General features: G+C 45.6%; 1 protein-coding gene across 1 annotated transcript in view; it reads right to left on the minus strand.

The window, feature by feature from the left end:
- Nucleotides 1-20,837, minus strand: part of LOC144480060 (suppressor of tumorigenicity 14 protein homolog) — a 90,532-nt gene that overhangs the window by 42,127 nt on the left and 27,568 nt on the right. The window contains exons 2-9 of the mRNA XM_078199232.1: nucleotides 18,034-18,193; nucleotides 14,279-14,409; nucleotides 13,332-13,402; nucleotides 10,746-10,909; nucleotides 8,864-8,899; nucleotides 7,537-7,771; nucleotides 5,932-6,071; nucleotides 4,822-4,916 (exon numbers count right to left, since the gene is read on the minus strand). Of these exons, the coding sequence (XP_078055358.1) occupies nucleotides 4,822-4,916; nucleotides 5,932-6,071; nucleotides 7,537-7,771; nucleotides 8,864-8,899; nucleotides 10,746-10,909; nucleotides 13,332-13,402; nucleotides 14,279-14,409; nucleotides 18,034-18,193 (1,032 nt within the window). The remainder of the gene's footprint in view (nucleotides 1-4,821; nucleotides 4,917-5,931; nucleotides 6,072-7,536; nucleotides 7,772-8,863; nucleotides 8,900-10,745; nucleotides 10,910-13,331; nucleotides 13,403-14,278; nucleotides 14,410-18,033; nucleotides 18,194-20,837) is intronic.

The following is a 20,837-nucleotide window of genomic DNA, read 5'->3' on the forward strand; positions in this document are numbered from 1 at the left end:
GTTTAATAACATCCTTCCTGTAGCAGGGCAACCAGAATTTTATGCAGTATTCCAAATGTGGCCTTACCAATGTCTTGTACAGTTGTAACATAATGTCCCAACCCCTGTACTCAATGCTCTGACCAAGTAAGGCAAGTGTGCTAAATGCCTTCACCACCCTGTCTACCTGAGATGCCACTTTCAAGGAACTATGTACTTGCAACCCTTGGTCTCTCTGTTCAACAACAATATTTGTAACTCCCACAGTTGCGTGGACCTGCAGAGTTACACTGGCTGTCTTGTCTGGAGACAATACACATCTTTTTAGCCTGTCTTGATGCTCTCTCCACTCCCATTGTTTTGTTTCTTAAAGACTGGATTAGTTGTAAGTATTCGCATTCCAACCATTATTCATGTAAATTGAGTCTGTGTCTTTATAAATTCTGTTTGTGAACAGAATTCCCACTCACCTGAAGAAGGGGCTTAGAGCCTCGAAAGCTTGTGTGGCTTTTGCTACCAAATAAACCTGTTGGACTTTAACCTGGTGTTGTTAAACTTCTTACTGTGTTTACCCCAGTCCAACGCCGGCATCTCCACATCACAACAACAATCCCCAGGGCCTTATCATCAACTGTGCAAGGCCTGCCTTTGTAAAAAGCAACACCTCGCATTTATCTGAATTAAATTCATTTGTCATTCCTCGGCCCACAGGCTGAGTTGATCAAGATCCCATTGTAGTCTTCACTATCCACTATATTACTAATTTCGATGTCATCCGCAAACTTACTAACCATGCCTCCTACATTCTCAACCAAATCATTCATATAAATAATAAACAACAGTGGACACAGCACCAACCCCTGTGGCGCATTGCTGGTCACAGGCCTCCATCTGAAAAACCGCTCTCTGTCTCTAACTGGCAAGATAAGCCAATTTTGTATCCAATTGGCTAATTCCCCCTGGACCCCATGTGATCTAAACTTACTGATCAACAAGGTACTGTATGGTAGATGAAGGCCTTGCTAAAGTCCATGTAGACAATGTCGACTGGACTGGCCTCATCTATTTTCTTGGTCACCCTTTCAAAAAACTCTATCAAATTTGTAAGACATGATTTCCCACGCACAAAGCCGTGATGAATATCCCTAATTAGTCCTTGCCTTTCCAAATGCACATAGATCCTGTCTCTCAGAATCCCCTACAATAACTTACCCATCACTGATGTTAGGCTCACTGATCTGTAGTTCCCTGGCTTTTCCCTGCCATCTTTCTTAAATAAAGGCACAACATTTGCCTCCCTCCAGTCTTCCGGCACCTCCCCGTGGCTGTCGATGATACAAATATTTCCACTAGGGGCCCTGCAATTTCTTCCCTAGCTTTCCACAATGTCCTGGGGTATGCTTGATTCGGTCCTGGGGATTTATCTACCTATATGCGTTTTAAGACCTCTAGCATTACCTCTTCTGTAATGTGGACTCTATCCCAGAGTTCCCTTTCTTCCATGTCTTTCTCCGTGGTAAATACTGATGAGAAATATTCATTTAGGATTTCGCCCATCTCCTGTGGCTCCACACCTAGATGACCTCGTAGATCTTTAAGAGGCCCTTTTCTTTCCCTAGTTACTCTTTTGCCCTTAATGTACTTGTAGAATCTCTTTGGATCTTATGGAGACTTATAAGATAATGCGGGGGCTGGATAGGGTGGAGGCGGAGAGATTCTTTCCACTTAGTAAGGAAGTTAAAACTAGAGGACACAGCCTCAAAATAAAGGGGGGTCGGTTTAAGACAGAGTTGAGGAGGAACTTCTTCTCCCAGAGGGTGGTGAATCTCTAGAATTCTCTGCCCACTGAGGTGGTGGAGGCTACCTCGCTGAATATGTTTAAAGCGCGGATGGATGGATTCCTGATCGGTAAGGGAATTAAGGGTTATGGGGATCAGGCGGGTAAGTGGTACTGATCCACGTCAGATCAGCCATGATCTTATTGAATGGCGGGGCAGGCTCGAGGGGCTAGATGGCCTACTCCTGCTCCTATTTCTTATGTTCTTATGATTCCCGTTTACCTTATCTGCCAAAGTTATATATCCCCTTTTTGCCCTCCTGATTTCCCTTCTAAGTGTATTCCTACACCCACTATACTCGTCAAGGGATTCACTTGACCTGCCTATACTTCTTTATTTTTATTGACCAGAGCCTCAATATCTCTCATCATCCAGTGTTTCCTACGCATGACAGCTTTGCTCTTCACTAACAGGAACATGCTGGCACCGAACGCTCGTTATCTCACTTTTGAAAGCCTCCCACTTGCCAGACATTCCTTTACCTGCAAACAGCCTCCCCCCCCCCCCCAATCAACTTCTGAAAACTCCTGTCAAAATTGGCCTTGTCCCAATTTAGAACTTTAACTTGTGGAGCAGAGCTATATTTTTCCATAACTATTTTAAAACTAATAGGTCACTGGTCCCAAATTGTAGGGAAGTGTGAAGTTGTTCACTTTGGCAGGAAGAATAAAAAAAAGCAAGTATTACTTAAAAGGAGAATGACTGCAGAAAGCCGAGGTGCAGAGGGAGCTAAATGTTTTAGTGCATGAGACACAGAACATTAGCATGCAGGTACAGCATGTAATCAAGAAGGCTAATGGAATGTTATCCTTTATTCTGAGAGGAGTTGAACTAAAAGTAAGGATGTTATGCTTCAATTATACAGTGCACTAGTGAGACCACATCTTGAACACTGTGTGCAGTTTTGATTTATTTACCCAAGGAAAGATGTAAATATTGGAGGCAGTTCAGAACAGATTTATTAGGCTGATACCTGGAATGAGAAGGTTGCTTTATGAGGATAGGTTGGACAGGCTAGGCTGGTTTTCACTGGATTGAGGGGTGATTTGATTGACACATACAATACCCTGTATAAGAGACTAGACAAGGTGGGTGTGGAAAGGATGTTCCCTCTTGTGGACAAGTCCAGAACTAGGAGACACTGTTTTAAAATTAAGGGTCATCACAAAAGGATAGAGGTGAGGAGAAATCTTTCCTCAGAGGGTTGAGTGACTTTGGAGTTCTCTGCCTCAGAAGGCAGTGGAAGCAAGGTCATTAAATATTTTTAAGGCAGAGGTAGATAGATTATTGTGAGGCAAGGGAATCAGGTAGAAGGGAATGCAGGACTTGAAATACAAACTGATTAGACTTTGGCTGGTATTTTACAACCTCGCTTGGGTGAGGCTCGTAAAATCCAGCCCGAGGCCAGTGGAGAATTCTATTCTGCGAGCTGTGCCCGCCCTGATTTTGGGACGTGCATGGCAGTAAAATTCTGGCATTCATCTCATTGAATGGTGGAACAGGCTTGAGGGGCCGAATGGCCTACTCTGCTCCGATTCTGAACGTTCACATGTTCTATGCAATGAAACATCCCAAGGTACTCCAAAGAGACATTATAAATAAAATACAATACAAACTACAAAAGGAGATTCGGTCTGGCGATTAAAAAGTTTGGTGAAAGCAGTAGGTTTTAAGAAGTGTCAAGAAGGAAATTAGCATTATTTTAAAAAGTGGAGAAATTAATGGGACTGAAAGGTGAAAAATCCCCAGGGCCTGAAATTCTACATCGCGGGATACTGAAGGAGGTGACCATGGAAATAGTGGATGCGTTGGTTATCACCTTCCAAAATTCTGTAGATTGTGGAACAGTCCTGGCAGACTGGAGGACAGCAAAATGTAACCCCGCTATTTAAAAAGGGGAGGCTGAAAACGAGGAATTACAGAGCGGTTAGCTTCTCAGTAGTAGGGAAAATACAAGTGTCTATTATAAAGGATGTGATAACAGGACACTTAGAAAATATCAGCAGGATTAGACAGCCAACATGGATTTATGAAAAGGAAATCAGGTTTGACAAACCTATTGAAGGTTTTAAGGATGTAACTAGCAGAATAGGTAAAGGTGAACCAGTGGATGTGGTGTATTTGGAATTTCAGAAAGCTTTTGATAAAAATCCACACAATAGGTTAGTATGCAAATTAAAGCACATGAAATTGAATAATATATTGGCATGGATTTAGAATTAGTTAGCAGACAGGAAACAGAGTGTGAATTTATGGGTTCTTTTCAGAGTGGCGACTAGTGGGAATCAGTGCTTGGGCCCCAGCTATTCATAGTATACACCAATGTAATAGAACATAGAACAGTACGGCACAGTATAGGCCCTTCTGTAGTAGTTTAATATAGTTACCTTTATTGAGATTCAGGACCCTGGTCTCAGAATAAATTACCTCACTATCCACCTTGATAAAGAATTCTATCATATTATGGTCACAACTAGATTGCCAACTAATCCTTTCTTATTGCACAATACCCAGTCCAAAATGACCTGCTTCCTCAAAATATTGGTTCAGAAAACCATCCTGTATACACTCCAGAAATTCCTCCTCTATTGTCATGTGATTAATTTGGCTGTCCCAATCTAAATGCTGATTAATGTCATCCGCAAAAGTTCAAAGAAAGGAGAGCTCAGGAGAGGTTATTAAAGTCTTCAGACCAAATAATGGGACAGAGTGTTTGGAAAGGTTAGGAACGTAACTTCAGGCACAGCAGCTAAGGGGATAACAATGAGAAGCGGGGCGTTAATGCAGGACTGAGTGTTATATTTTAATGCACGCAGTATACAAAATAAAGTAAATGAGCTTGTAACGCAGATTGAAATTGGCAGGTACGATGTTGTGGGCATCACAGACATGGCTGCAAGGGACAGACTGGTGAAAGGGACAAACACGTGCTCTATAAAATTTAACACAGTGAAGTACTTAGTGACACGCGGTTGAAAGAATGAGTTACAATGTAAATTCTTACCTTCAAGGTCCAGGTACAGTCTGCTCGAGGTGGGTAATAGGCAGGATAGTATGGTGAAGAGAAATTCCCAAATTGTTCCAGAATCCTTCCACACGCTATCAGAAACAAATCACCTTTCTTGTTAGTGAGGCACTGTTATACATCTGTTAAAGCACAGATACCCTGCGACTGAATAGGCAAGGGGTGAGGGGGGCTTGTGAGGTAGGTCTATCCCCAAAGTTTCTAGCAAAAACCAGCAGGATGGAGAGAACTTAAAGTTATGAATAAATGAGGCATGACACTAACGAGCATTTGCATTATCGTCTCCAATAGCATAGTGGTTAGCACTGCTGCTTCACAGCTCCAGGGACCTGGGTTCGATTCCCGGCTCCGGTCACTGTGTGTGTGGAGTTTGCACATTCTCCTCGTGTCGGCGTGGGTTTCCTCCCACAGTCCAAAGATGTGCGGGTTAGGTGGATCGGCCATGCTAAAAATTGCCCCTTAAGTGTCCTGAGATGCGTAGGTTAGAGGGATTAGCGGGTAAAATATGTAGGGATATGGGGGTAGGGCCTGGGTGGGATTGTGGTCGGTGCAGACTCGATGGGCCGAATGGCCTCTTTCTGCACTGTAGGGTTTCTATGATTCTATGAAAAACAACTAATTAAACAGCCACAGGAAGATGGAACCATATCCCGGAGGGAGAAGCTTCAATTTGAACAGGGAACCCTACTACAACATTCACAATCTCACAGGAACAGAAAATGTCCTGCCAGTTTCACCAAAGGGATTGATTACTTCAGCAAGGACCACACAGCTAAAGCCATTCACTATCACACATTTCCAAATCGGCTCTGGTCACCAACAGCCCTCTCTGACCCCGGGTGCCAAACATTACTAAAGACCCCACAGGGAAATGCACGATGAAATGTGATTCTCTACTTAGAAACATTGCAGTGTCATGTACAAGACATTATAAAACACCTATCATTCTTCACCAACCAGACAAACCAACCTGGAATCTAGTCTGGAATAAGCATCAACGCCATTCTCAGTTGAGGCTGGTGCAGATTCAGGACAAAGTCCTTGTTCCCAGTCCTATTCCCAGGTCACACTGCAATGAAAGATTTTTACCTTTTTCCTTTGGCAGCTGTCTGAACTCTGCTTTAAATCCTGGGTAATTCTCCTCATCGTCTGTTACCAGTGTCACAAGCATCACATTGCGAGAGGATATCAACTTAAGTGCATTCGTTGGAGGATACACACCACACCGTCTGTCCGAAGATAAGGAAGGCAAAGGCTCTGTTAGTACATCTCAGATACAGGACTAGTTTGCCTGTGGGTGATATCGTAGTAGGATTCTCACCAATGTGAAGCGCTCTGCTCCAATCACATAGTAAGAAGTCTCACAACACCAGGTTAAAGTCCAACAGGTTTATTTGGTAGCACAAGCCACTAGCTTTCGGAGCACGGGCCCCTTCATCAGGTGAGTGGGAGTTCTGTTCACAAACAGGGCATATATAGATACAAACTCAATTTACAAGATAATGGTTGGAATGCGAGTCTTTACAGGTAATCAAGTCTTAAAGGTACAGACAATGTGAGTGGAGAGAGGGTTAAGCACAGGGTAAAGAGATGTGCATTGTCTCCAGCCAGGACCGTTAGTGAGATTTTGCAAGCCCAGGCAAGTCGTGGGGGTTACAGATAGTGTGACATGAACCCAAGATCCCGGTTGAGGCCGTCCTCATGTGTGCGGAACTTGGCTATCAGTTTCTGCTCAGCGATTCTGCGTTGTCGTGAAGGCCGCCTTGGAGAACGCTTACCCGAAGATCAGAGGCTGAATGCCCGTGACTGCTGAAATGTTCCCCAACAGGAAGAGAACACTCCTGCCTGGTGATTGCTCCGAAAGCTAGTGGCTTGTGCTACCAAATAAACCTGTTGGACTTTAACCTGGTGTTGTGAGACTTCTTACTGTGCTTACCCCAGTCCAACGCCGGCATCTCCACATCACAGTCACATAGAACATAGCAAACCCACAACTCGATAAAGATCCCTGCACTCTCACAAACAACATGACAAGATCTCTGCAGGGAAACTCCCTTTCTCCAGTCAGGCATACAAGATAAACCAGTAGGTAGAAGGATCTTTATTGTGATATCAGAATGTCCCAAAGCACTGTGTAATCCTTCAAATATTTTTAAGTATATTCACTGAAAATTGGCTGCTGCATTATTTACAACTTAACAGAGTGAGGTTCCTACAAGCAACAATATAATAATAGCCAGATTATCAATTTTTAGGTGATTGCTATGGGGTGAATATTGGCCAGGACATTGAACACTTTTCACGTGTTATCCATTCTTTTACACATACTCAAGAGGGCAGAAGGAACATCAGTTTAAAATCTCATCTGAAAAAAACATTTTCAATCGTTCTCCCCTCTGGCAGTGCGGAGTTCCCTTGGGAATGCCCTGAAACCTCAGCTTGGATTGTTAAAGATGCCCTGTCTTGAGTGGTCCAGCACCCCCTGAAAACTTCAGGAATCAATGAATCGAGACATCCATAGCACCAAGCAGATTTTCTCCCAGTCCAGGATAGGTTGGCTGAACAGAGGGACTGATTAGGAAACACTGAATTGAACAGAAACAATAAATTCAACCCTGCAAATGGAGCAGTTTCACCAGCAGAGGAAGGCATGCTTTGGCCGAGTTCCAAATAGCCTGTGACCTTCACACTTACTCTGTTATTTCTCGTTTTTCAATTGGACTCAATGAGTCATAAACTGTGACAAAGTCATTCTGGCAGGTCTTTTCCAGGTCAAAGGTCACAAAGTTGAGTTCAAGGATATTGTCGGGATCTGCCCGGATTACCCACTGACACCAGGAATCAGGAGGGTAGGGAGTATTCGGGAAACCCGGTGATGTGAATATACTGCGCTCGTCTTTGGTTGCATGCAGGTTATAGAAGCAGCTTTCTGTCAGAGAGAATGAAAGAATTATAAACATTGTGACAGATAAATCTTCCATCTGTACTCTGCCCCTCATTCACAGAGCAAGCAGCTCCATCATACAATTCTCCGCAGTCTCATGAAAATGACCAAGAACAACAGAAAGTCAGTCCCATATCCTGGCACCAAATATCCCTGCTCTCATATGCCATGACCTACAGCCCAAACCATCAATTGCTGCTACAGAACAGACGGTCTTAGGCTACAGGAAGATATAGATGGGTTGGTCAGCGGGGCAGATGAGTGGCAGATGGAATTTAATCTTGAAAAGTGCAAGTTGAGCAACAAGAGAAGGGAGTATTCAATGAATGACGGGACACTAGGAAACTCAGGGAAACAGGGATCTGAGGTGCTTGTCCACAGGCACCTGAAGGCAGCAGGACAGGTTAATAGGGTAGTTAAGAAGACATCTGGGACACGAGTATAGATGAGAGAAGGGAGGTTATGTTGGAGCTTTACAGAGCTTTGGTTAGGCCACAGCTGGAGAACTGTGTGCAGTTCTGGTCACCTCACCGAAGGAAGGATGCGATTGTGCGAGAGAGGATGCAGAGGAGATTCATCAGGATGTTGCCCGGGATGGAGCATTTGAGCCACCAGGAGAGACTGGATAGTCTTGAATTGTTTTCTATAGAGTACAGAAGGCCGAGGGGGAACATGATTGCGGTGTATAAAATTATGAAGGGTACGGACTTGGTGAGTAGGAAACAGTTGTTCCCCTTGGTTGAAGGATCAATAACGAGGGGGCATAATTTTAAGGTGAGCGGTAGGAAGTTGAGGGGATCTGAGAAAAAACGTTCCACCCAGAGGATGGTGGGAGTCTGAAATGCACTGCCCAGGAGGGTAGTAGAGGTGGGAAACCACACAACCTTTAAAAATTACGTGGATGAGCATTTAAAATGTTATAACATTCAAGGCTATGGGCTAAGTGCTGGAAAGTGGGATTAATGCAGAGTTAGTATAAACTTGTTGGGCCGAAGGGCCTCTTCTGTATTGAATGACTGTGACTACTCTTGCCATGAGCTACACCTCCTATTCAGATCCATCTTTCTGGGTACTTACTGTCCTTTGGTGGTTTCACCTTTCTTGGATCAGCACCTGAAAGCACAAAGTATGAGTATTAACACAATCCTGGGACAGAATGCGTCCACTTCCCCCCAACCTCATCAAACCATCTCATCCTATCCCTACATTATCCACCGACTCACGCCACCCACATCACTGTCTGACTCTTTCCCCTTCTCCTGTCCACCACCCCTATAGTGTCTACCCATCCCCTCTGCCTACCAACCCTCCTCCGACCCCCACCCTACAACACTGACCCTATATCTCCCACCCAACTCTCTCAACTGATCTAGACTTCAAACTCAGGGCAACCATCGAGGGACAGGAGGAAGAGGAGAGTAGGGTAGAGGTTGGGTAGTTGTGACTTTGCCTCCAGAATAATCTCGAATAATAGACGGTTTCAGCAGAGGAGTGACAAGTATTTGCTGTTGTCCAGCCAGAGCAGCAGATGAATGGTTGAAGCAGTTATGTAGACTGTACATTCAAGTCAGAATCTCCTGTCATTGAGGAATTGAAAATGAAGATTGCATCCGGAGAAATGATCAGGATGGGTTTAGTTGGCAGGTGCCTGTGCAAACATGCAGAAGTATTGTGAATGCAAAGTCAAAGGTCAGACTGCTGGGAGTTGGAAGGCAACTTAGGGAAGTTTGTTTTATCATGGGCAGAAATGAAAGTGCGAATTATGTATAGACTAGAGTAGGCTCCTCGAGCCTGCTCTTCTGTTCAATAAGATCACGGTTAATCTGATTGAAACCTCAACCCTACATTGCTGCCGACCTCCGATAGACTTTCGCCCCCTCGTTAATCAAGAATCGATCCACCTCTGCCTTAAAAATATTCAAAGATTCTGCTTCCACTGCCTTTTGAGAAAGAGTTCCAAAGACACTCAACCCTCAGGAAAAATATTTCACCTCATCTGTGTTTTAAATGGGTAACATCTTATTATAAACAGTAACCCCTAGTTCTAGATTCCCCCACAAGAGGAAACATCCTCTCCCCATCCACCATGTCAATATACCTCAGGAATTTATATGTTTCAATCAAGTCATAGAATCCCAACAGTGCAGAAGGGGGAGGCAGCCATTCAGCCCATCTGCACCAACCCTCCGAAGAGTATTCCACCCAGGCCCAACCCAGCACATTTATCATAACTAAATCAACCTATCCTGCACACAAGAGGCAATTTAGAATGGTCAATCCGTCTAACCTGAATACCTTTGGACTGTGGAAGGAAACTAGAGCACCCAGAGGAAACCCACGCAGACACAGGGAGGATGTGCAGATTCCACACAGTCACCCAAGGCCAGAATCGAACATGGGACCCTGGCACTGTGAGGCTTACTCTTCTAAACTCCAGTGGATACAAGCCTAACCTGTTCAACCGTTCCTTATAAGACAATTCCAGGCATTAGTCAAGACACAAAGTGGGATGGAAGAGGCTGAGGGGGCTGGTGGATGTGTGGTACAAGTAGTTGGTCCATGGGAGTGCAGAGGTCACATCAGATGAGGTCAAGGAGTGAAGAGGAGAGTTTGTACATAAAGGGAGGGTATAGGGAGGTCAAGAGTGACCTCAGGAAAGAGCAAGAGGAACTGAAATGGAGATTGAAATGACCGAAGGCGAGGATTCTCAGGTAGAATGAAGATGGGTTTTTCAGCGGAGAAATTGAGATAATTTGCTGTGAAGCAGAGGCAAGGGTGGAACACGGATGAGTATTGGAAGGAGCAGGTGGTACAGGAGCATCTGCAGTTAACTTTACAATGTCTTTCTTCACCATTATCAAAGAAAATTCACAATGAAATCTTCATGTAGGTGCACCCGGAGGACCCTCAAACTGGACTCAGTCTGGACTGAACAGACTGAAAAATGAACCGTACTTACGATCAACTACCATGCTGGAAACCCTTAATGTTTTTGAAAAAGTTCTTGAGTTAGACCGGCTAGACATCGTCACAGATAGAGCACGAATAGCTTCATCAAGTTCGGCCTCATTCTCTGGTGGGACTCGACATTCAAGCCAGTAATAAGCAATGACAGAGCCTTCACTGCAGGGAGGAGGAGGAGAAAGTCAGCTCACACATCCCAGAAACAGTCAGTCCTTAGAAATTCACAAAGCTCAAAGAAAGGCGGCACGGTGACACAGTGGTTAGCACTGCTGCCAGGGACCCGGGTTCAATTCCCGGCTTGGATCATTGTCTGTGCGGAGTCTGTATGTTCTCCCCAAGTCTGCATGGGTTTCCTCCCACAGTCCAAAAAACATGCTGATTAGGTGCATTGGCCGTGCTAAATTCTCCCTCAGTGTACCCGGACAGGCACTAGAGTGTGGCGACTAGGGGATTTTCACAGTAACTTCATTGCAGTGTTAATGTAAGCCTACTTGTGACAATAATAAATAAACTTTAAAAGAAATAGAGACAAGGAAGTTCACTCACTGCGTAAAGGACAAGAATTCATGAGCAGATCTCATTGCTGTACAACATTTATTAAATCTACAAACAGCAAATTCAGTCACCGAGCACCCAGTTAGGGAGTAGACACATGAAACATAGAAAATAGCAGCAGGGGGTCATACAGCCCTTCAAGCCTGCTCCGCGATGCAATGTGATCATCAAACTCATAGCCTGTTCCCACTTTCCCCCATATCCTTTGATTCCTTTTGCTCCCAAGAGCTATGTCATATAATCCTTATAGTGTAGAAGGATGCCATTCAGCCCATCAAATCTGCACTGACCATCCAACAGAGTATCCCACCCAGGCCTTATCCCCGTAACCCCAAATATTACCCCGCTAATCCCCATAATCTACACATTTTGTAGAGGCAATTTACCATGGCCGATCCACCTAACCGGCTCATCTTCGGGTGCTCTGGTTTACTTGCAGGCCAGAGGAAACCCATGCAGACACGGGGAGAACGTACAAATTGCACACAATCAACCAAGGCTGGAATTGAACCAAGGTCCCAGGTGCTATGAGGCAGCAGTGCTAACCACTGTGCCGCCCCAACTCCTTCTTGAAAACATACAATGTTTTGTCCTCAACTGCTTTCTGCAGTTGTAAAATGCCACAGGCTCACCACGCTCTGGGTGAAGAAATATGAGACCAAAACGTTATAGCTGGGAATCTCCCAAAAAATCTAAGTGTCCAACGCGTGGGAAAACGGGAGTATTTCCCACTCATCTTTTGGGCGTACTTACCAGAACGAATTGCCAACACTGAGCGTTGCAGAGTGCCTCAGCGGGATTCGCTCTGGTAAATAGGGGGTGGGGCGAATCCCCACCCAAGAGGCTGGCAGCATAGCACTGAGCGGGCCACTGCCCACGTGCCACTGTCTCCAGAGCAGAGATCAATGCATGCCCACTGGCGCCCCCCCCCCCACCATTGCCGGCCTCCCGGATCTCCCCAGGCCAGGCCCTTTGTTTCCTCTTCCCCCTGGCCAGCGCAGTCCCCCACCTCCAACCCGACGACCATCCCAGAACCCCTCCCGGACAGCCCCATTCCCCACCACCCCGGTCACCTACTCGCTCCCAGTGATCCCAATCGCAGAGTGGAGGCGGGTCCTCCCACCCGCCCCTCCCTGTCCCCGAGTATACCCTATCCCCTCTGGCGCTGCCCAAGGTACTGCCCAGTGCGAAGTGGCAAGGTACCCAGTGGGCAGTGCCAGTTTGCCAGACTGGCACTGCCCAAGGGACACCCCCCTGCTTACCCCCAACCTCCCGGGCAGGTGGTCGTGGGGTGGGGGTGTGCTCAATAGCCTCTGCTCTCTCCAGTGGAGGCCAGGGCATCTGTTCCCCATTAGCGAGGAGCAGTTGTAAATGTCGCTGGAGGGAACCACCCCTGGCGGGGCGGGGGGGGTGCAGATGCTAGCAGGTCTGGAGAATGCTGCACGCTCATTTCCGGCATGGAGCTGATTGCACTAAAAAAAGCGCTTGGGAGACTCGCGACCGGCCCCCGCTGGTGTCTCCAGTCCATTGCACTGCTCGAACAGTGTAGCAGGCCGAGAAAATCCCAGCATGTATGTTTTCAAGAAGGAATTAGATATAACTCTCGAGGCAAAAGTGATCAAAAGATATGGGAGAAGGTTATTTCAGGGTATTGAATTTGATGATCAGCCATGACCATACTGAATGATGGAGCAGGCTCGAGGGGCTGAATGGCCTACTCCTGCTCCTATTTTCTACGTTTCTATAAGGAGACCAAAACTACATGAACCAAGGTTCAGGATGATGTTCACAATCCAACGGCCCCCAGTGCAAAAGGTATAGCGAGTATCAAAGTGTGCCCCAGGAACCAACGCTCCGGGAATGATAAACTCTGCCTTGAGAAACAGTAATCTCAGAACCAGAGCACACCTAGCCTCCCGAGACCAGCCAGCTCCCCGAGACCACCCAGCTCCCCGAGAATCAGGAAGCTGGACTCTGACAAAGCTGCACAGCCCACCTCAGGGGTAGATGGTCCAAATGAGTGTACCTGAATGCAGTGACAGTAGATTGGACGTAATAAGGAGCCACTCCATTGACATCCATGTAGGTTTCCTGAAGCTGAAATAGTTAAAGAAATAAATTAAATACAAATCCGTGTAATTTTATCGCAAACTAAACCCACATTTAGCCTACACAAGTGAAACTTTGAAGAGGGGGAGTAACTTCAGCTATATCGTGTGGACAGGTGGGCTTTACCTGCAATGCACAACATCATGGGCCGAAGGGCCTGTTCTGTGCTGTACTGTTCTATGTTCTATGCAGAGGGTGTGTAATGATGGTAATTCATGCTGTACCTGTGCAGGGAGTGTTTGATGGGGACAGTGTAGAGGGAGCTTTACTCTGTATCTAACCCCGTGCTGTACCTGTCCTGGGAGTGTTTGATGGGGACAGTGTAGAGGGAGCTTTACTCTGTATCTAACCCCGTGCTGTACCTGTGCTGGGAGTGTTTGATGGGGGACAGTGTAGAGGAAGCTTTACTCTGTATCTAACCCCGTGCTGTACCTGTGCTGGGAGTGTTTGATGGGGGACAGTGTAGAGGAAGCTTTACTCTGTATCTAACCCCGTGCTGTACCTGTGCTGGGAGTGTTTGATGGGGGCAGTGTAGAGGAAGCTTTACTCTGTATCTAACCCCGTGCTGTACCTGCCCTGGGAGTGTTTGATGGGGACAGTGAAGAGGAAGCTTTACTCTGTATCTAACCCCGTGCTGTACCTGTGCTGGGAGTGTTTGATGGGGGACAGTGTAGAGGAAGCTTTACTCTGTATCTAACCCCGTGCTGTACCTGTGCTGGGAGTGTTTGATGGGGGACAGTGTAGAGGGAGCTTTACTCTGTATCTAACCCCGTGCTGTACCTGTGCTGGGAGTGTTTGATGGGGGCAGTGTAGAGGAAGCTTTACTCTGTATCTAACCTGGTGATAACATAAGTGTAAACTCACCATTTTCTCGACTGTAGTTGCAAGATTCTTAAATTCTTCTGACTCCGAATCCTCCAGTTGCTCAGTGAACTGCTGGTTTGTGATGTTAAGATAACCATTGTACATTTTCTTGATTCGATTATCTGGGCGAACTAAGAGTTACAAACTGCAGTTAGCAATACGAATAATTCACATTTTGCATTTCTTAAGCTCCTTTCTTATCAGTTTTAACTCGACACCACTGCCAAACAAAGATGTTTACAGCATTTAGCCCCAACTCAAATTGCCCCACACCCTGGGTATTCAATTCTGTCAATGTACACTGCTCCTTTCTCCCGGGACAAAGAATCTCCCTCATCTTTGGATTTTATGGGCACTTCAATTTTCCCATCATCTTTCTGCCCTGCAACCAATTCTGCATGCTTCCTGCATCTCCATTCCAATGAGAATATTTCCACTGCTGCTTCCTCAGATCCATTTCTCTATCAAACAGCTTCTGAACTTTACTTACCTGCCATACCCGTTTCCAAACACTTTGCCAATACTCCCTGCTGACTCTGTCTACCTACATCAACCTTACGCAGCAGTGGACTAGATTTTAACTCTGGACTCTTACCTCTGCTTTCTCACTATTCACAGTAAGAAGTTTAACAACACCAGGTTAAAGTTCAACAGGTTTATTTGGTAGCAAAAGCCACACAAGCTTTCGAAGCTCTAAGCCCCTTCTTCAGGTGAGTGGGAATTCTGTTCACAAACAGAGCATATAAAGACACAGACTCAATTTACATGAATAATGGTTGGAATGCGAATACTTACAACTAATCAAGTCTTTAAGAAACAAAACAATGGGAGTGGAGAGAGCATCAAGACAGGCTAAAAAGATGTGTATTGTCACAAGACTTCTTCACCGCACGGGACCTTCAACCGACGCTATACACTAGATACATCGATGACATTTCTTCCTTTGGACTCATGGTGAACAATCACTGAAACAACTCTATGATGACATCAACAAGTTCCATCCCATCATCAGGCTCACCATAGACTACTCTCCGGAATCAGTTGCATTCTTGGACACACGCATCTCCATTAAGGATGGTCACCTCAGCACCTCACTGTACCGCAAGCCCACGGATAACCTCACGATGCTCCACTTCTCCAGCTTCCACCCTAAACACGTTAAAGAAGCCATCCCCTACGGACAAGCCCTCCGTATACACAGGATCTGCTCGGATGAGGAGGATCGCAACAGACACCTCCAGACGCTGAAAGATGCCCTCATAAGAACAGGATATGGCGCTAGACTCAGAACTACACCATTCTCACTATTCCCCAGTCATGGCTGGGATATATGCATCTGAATTAATGCTACATAACCAGGCCCGTGTAACTTGTAGAAACAGAAAATGCTGAAATACTCAGTGGATCTAGCAGCATCTGTGGGGAGGGAAACAGGAGTCAATGACTTTTCAAACTGATTTCAATTCATCTTGTTCTCGTTCTGAGGTCACTGCCCTCTTGTCCTCCTTTAATTTCTCCCCCCCTGTCAATTCCTTAACCACTAACTTTCCTTCTCACATGGCCTCAGAACTCCAAATCCAAATCTTCCCAAATCCAGTACCATAAATCAGGTCCAAAAGTGACATGGTCTCCCAAGACAACAGCCCAGAATCACGCAGAACCTGCTGGGTTTCCAAATCATTCGTCTGCCTGACATCAAACCAACTATTCCACTTGGGACTCGCAGCAGGAGCAGTAGAAACTGTCCTCAATATATTGCTGAAGACATCAAATATATCATAGAAATTAGGAGCAGGAGCGGGCCATTCGGTCCTATGATCCTGCTCCGCCATTCAATATGATCATGGCTGATCCCCTATCTCAATGTCATATTCCCGCTTTCCCCTACATCCCTTGATGCCATTAAAGCATTAGTGAACCAGATGGATTTTTACAATAATCGACAATGGTTTCATGGTCATCATTAGACTTTTTAAATCCAGATTTTTATTGAATTCAAGTTTCACCATCTACCATGGCAGGATTTGAACCCAGGTCCCCAGAGCATTTACCTTGGTCTCTGGATTACTCTAGTGAATGGGAGTCCCTAGTTTATTATAGACCAAAGTGGAGAAGGTTAATTCAGGAAGGCAGCAGGTGACTTAGTCACGAGCATACAGAGACATATTAGCAGCAGAGGCAAATTCGAGGCAGATGCAAAAGTACACAAGCCTCCGAACACCTCATCTGCCCTACAGAGAATGTGAATCCACATTAGATCAATCAGCCATCTCAACACCATCAAAACAAATCATCCTGAATCCTGAGTAACTGCTTTTGGAGAATTCTTCAACAGCATCATGCACAAGGCCATTTCTGATTACTGTCCTTGCACATCCCGCTTCCTCCTTTCAACTCTACTTCTTCGGAAAAATAAACTTCTCCAATTCACTTAAAACTGCACTGTCAAAATCCTAACTGCCTAGCCTTTAATCCTCCAATGGCCACAACATTTCGGCAGCTTCTCATTTGCTCCATCACCAACTTCAATACTCTATTTCCCCATTAACAACACTACCTCTCCCTCACTAGTAAAGCCATCATCTCCCTCCCTCAACTCCAAAGAATGCAGACTTGGACAGATATGGTTTCGTATTGCAGTGCCACATCTATCTGGACCACATTTTAAAGCACTAATGGGTCCTGTTCTAGTCTGCAAAAACTGCTCAGTATTCCTGGATCATCTGTGAATAAAAACCCTGGTTTCTTTTCTCCATTACAAACCACTCTTAAAACTCCTCTCTGCCATCTCAACGTACACTGATGACACTCAGCTCTCCCTCATCATCACTCCTCCACTATCCCCACACTGCTTGATCGACATCCAGCCTTGGTTGAGCAGAAATTTCCATCAACTGAATATTGGGAAACCAAAGTCATTGCCTTCTTCCCCTTAGAAAATTCCACTCCCTCCAGCTCCATCCTTCACCCCTGCAAACATCTGAGATTGAACAGGGCTGTTCACAATCTTTGTATCATATCTGACCCACAGATAAGCTTCTGAACACATACCAAGCCATTGGTAAAACCGCCTATTTCCACCCCCAAACCAATGCCCTCAGCCCCTGCCTCAGGTTCCCTGCTGCTAAAATCTCCCCCTGGGCCGTTTTTAACGCTGTACACAGTTATCCCAACAGTCTACCTGCCCTAAAACTGAGACTATCCAAAACTCTGCTGCCCCAATTCCCATCTCCCAACAACTGTTTACCCAGTACCACTGTGCCCACAACTTACTTTGGTACCTATTTAAACAGTGCCTCCATTTTGAAATTTCTAATCCTGGTTTTCAAATTCCTTTATGGCTTCGCCTCTCCCTATCTCAGGCCTGCTCGAGCCCCTCGGAGATATCAGTGCTCCTCTATTTCTGACCTGATGCTTGGATTTTTATTTCTTCTCCAGTTCGTCCTTCAGCTGTCAATGTCCTAATCTCTGGAATTCCCTCCATAAAGATCTGTAGCACTCCCTTACTCTCCTGTAGATTCTACTTAAAAATACCTTTCACTGAGTTTGTGGCCATCTGCCCCAATATCTCCTCCTGTGACTTGATGTCCTATTCTGTTTTTCTAATCTTCCTGTTGTACCTTGGGTTATTTCATTATATTAAGGATATGTATCCAGTTATAGCTGGACATTTCACTTTGTCCCAAGGAGTGTTATGCCTGGATGTTGAGCTGTGTGCAGTGCTCTGGAGCGCAGGTACTCAGAGTTATACTTACAGTGAAAATGCCAAACCAGAAGGCCGATCATCAGCGAGAGGAGAGCAGCCCCAACAATCAGGCCAACGATTAGCATCACCTCTTTCGGTTTACGTTTCTCCAGTTTCTTCTGGTTACTTGCTGGGAGAAAGACCATTTCCTCAGCCAAGCCATTGATTTCCTGCAAAGGCCCATGAATTAAAGTTAAATCCTGTACTTTTCCACAACTCGTCCTGCTGCCATCTCTCACAACATTAATCACAGACTTTCAAAGCGTCACATTCTAGTCCAGTAGCACAACTGTTCTGGTTACCTCATTACTGCAAGGATGTAATTACATTTATGTGAGGCAAAATCAGAGTGGCTGCCCTTGACATCAAGGCAACATTTGCTGGAGTGTGGCATCAAGGAACCTGAACAAAACTGAAGTCGATGGGAAGCAGGGGAAAACTCTATCTGGCACAAAGGAAGTTGCTTGTGATGGTTGGAGGTCAATCATCTCAGTTCAAGTACATCACTGCAGGGTTCCTCAGGGTAGTGTCCAAGGCCCAATTCAGCTGCTTCATCAATAACCTTCCCTCTGTCATAAGATCAGAAGTGGGCATGTTCCTTCATGTTTGCACAATTTACAACTCCTCAGATACTGAAGCAGTCCATGTCCAAACGTAGCAAAGCTTGGACAATATTCTGGCTTGGGCTGAAAAGTGGCAAGTAACATTCGTGACAAATGTCAGGCAACGACCATCTCCAACAAGAATCCAACCATCCCCCTTTGGCATTCAATGACATTACCATCATTGAATCTCCCACTACCAACATCCTGGAGGTTACCATTGACTACCAACTGAACTGGATGAGCCATACAAGTACTGCGACCACCAGAGCAGGTCAAAGGCTAGAGATTGTGCAGCGAATAATTTAACTCCTGACTCTTCAAAGCCTGTCCACTATCTACAAGGCACAAGTGAGGAGTATGATGGAATGCTCTTCACTTGCCTGGATAAGTACAGACCCAACAACACTCAAGGAGCTCAACACCATCCAGGACAAAATAGTCCACTTAATTCCACCACTTCCATTCCCTCCACCACCAACATACAATGACAATCGAGTGTATTATCAACAAGATAGTTCCTGCACTGCAGGAACTCACCAAGACTCCTTCCACAACGACTTCCAAACTTCCAATCTCCACCACCGAGAAGGACAAGGGCAGCAGACACATGGGAACACTAATTGCAAGTTCCTCTTCAAGTCACTCATCATCTCGACTTGAAAATATATCACTGTTCATACACTGTAACTGCATCAAGATCCTGGAACTCCCTCCCTAACAGCAATGTGGTTGTACCTTGTGCAATTTAAGATGACAGCTTACCACCACCGTCTCAAGATCGATTAGGAATGGGCAATAAAAATGTTGGCCTAGCCAGTGAAGCCCGTGTACCATGAAGAAATTTTAAAAAAGACGAGAGAGGACACAGAGGAAATTTACAAATGCCAAGTCATCTGCAAAAGCAGCAAATGTGATGCAAGAAAAAGCTTCCTCACACAACGGGTGGTTGGGTTCTGGAATACACTGCCTGGAAGTGTGGTGGAGGCAGGTTCAATTGAGGCATTCAAGTGGCCATTAGATGATGATTTGAATAGAAACAATGTGCAGGGGTATGGGGAAAGGCAGGGGAATGGCACTACGCCATGATGCTCGTTTGGAGAGCTGGTACAGATATGATGGGCCAAATGACCCCCTCCTGCGCCGGAACAATTCTGAATTTGCGCGACTGGAAAAGTGCAGCTATGAGGAAAGGTTTGTTGGGCTGGGGTTCTTTTCCTTGGAACAGAGGAAGCTGATGGGAGATTTGATTGAAGTATACAAGTTTTTGAGGGGCCTGGAGAGAAACAATGGTCAGCGACTGGGGGACATAGATTCAAACTGATCGGTGGAAGGATTGGGGGCCTTGAGGTACATTGAGTAGCGTTCATACCTGTGGGCTAGAAGCTCTAGCTTCAAGTCCCACTTTAGGATTTGTTGGCCATGGAAGGTTGCAAACCTTTCCATTCCACCTGACAGCAGGCAGTAAGAGCGGGAGACCTGGTCAACCACACTGTAGAAGGCAACGGCAAATCACCCCAGTACCTTGCCAAGTATAATGATAGACCAACCCAATGGAAGTCCATGGTCACCAAAGCCCTCTTAGGACCTGCTACCTGAAGGAGGAGAAGAATTAAAGGGGAGATAAGGAAAAACGTTTCACCTGGAGGTTTGTGGGGGTCTGGAACTCGCTGCCCGAATGGATGGTAGAGGCAGAAATCCTCAACTCATTGAAAAGATGTCTGGATTTGCACTTCAGGTAATGTAACCTGCAGGGCTGAAGACTAAATGCTGGAAAGTGGGATTAGGCTAGGGTGTGGTGGACGGGGGGGGGGGGGGAGGGGAGGGGGGGAGAGGGGGGTTGGTGGTGGTGTATTTTGATCAGCACAGACGCGGACTCAGACACTGGCCACCCCCCTCTGCCCTAAACTTTTCTAAATGTTTTAAATGTCTGAAAAGGAGGAATGTGTAAAGATGTGAGGAGGGAGCGGGGGAGTGGCACAATGTGAATGATCTCTTAGGACAGCCAGCATGGACACAATGGGCTGAATGGCCTTCTGCAACGATTCACTGATTTGACGAAAAAGGCAGTGACTGCGCAGACACAAAATTGGCCAACAGAGAATGAGAGTTTTGTTAATTTGAAGGAAGAATATGACAAAATAAGATTGCAGAATGGACAAGTAACTTTCAAATTAATGTCAATATAGATAAATTACTTTGGTAGGAAGAT

Source organism: Mustelus asterias, chromosome 27, assembly GCF_964213995.1.
Source record: "Mustelus asterias chromosome 27, sMusAst1.hap1.1, whole genome shotgun sequence".
NCBI lineage: Eukaryota > Metazoa > Chordata > Chondrichthyes > Carcharhiniformes > Triakidae > Mustelus > Mustelus asterias.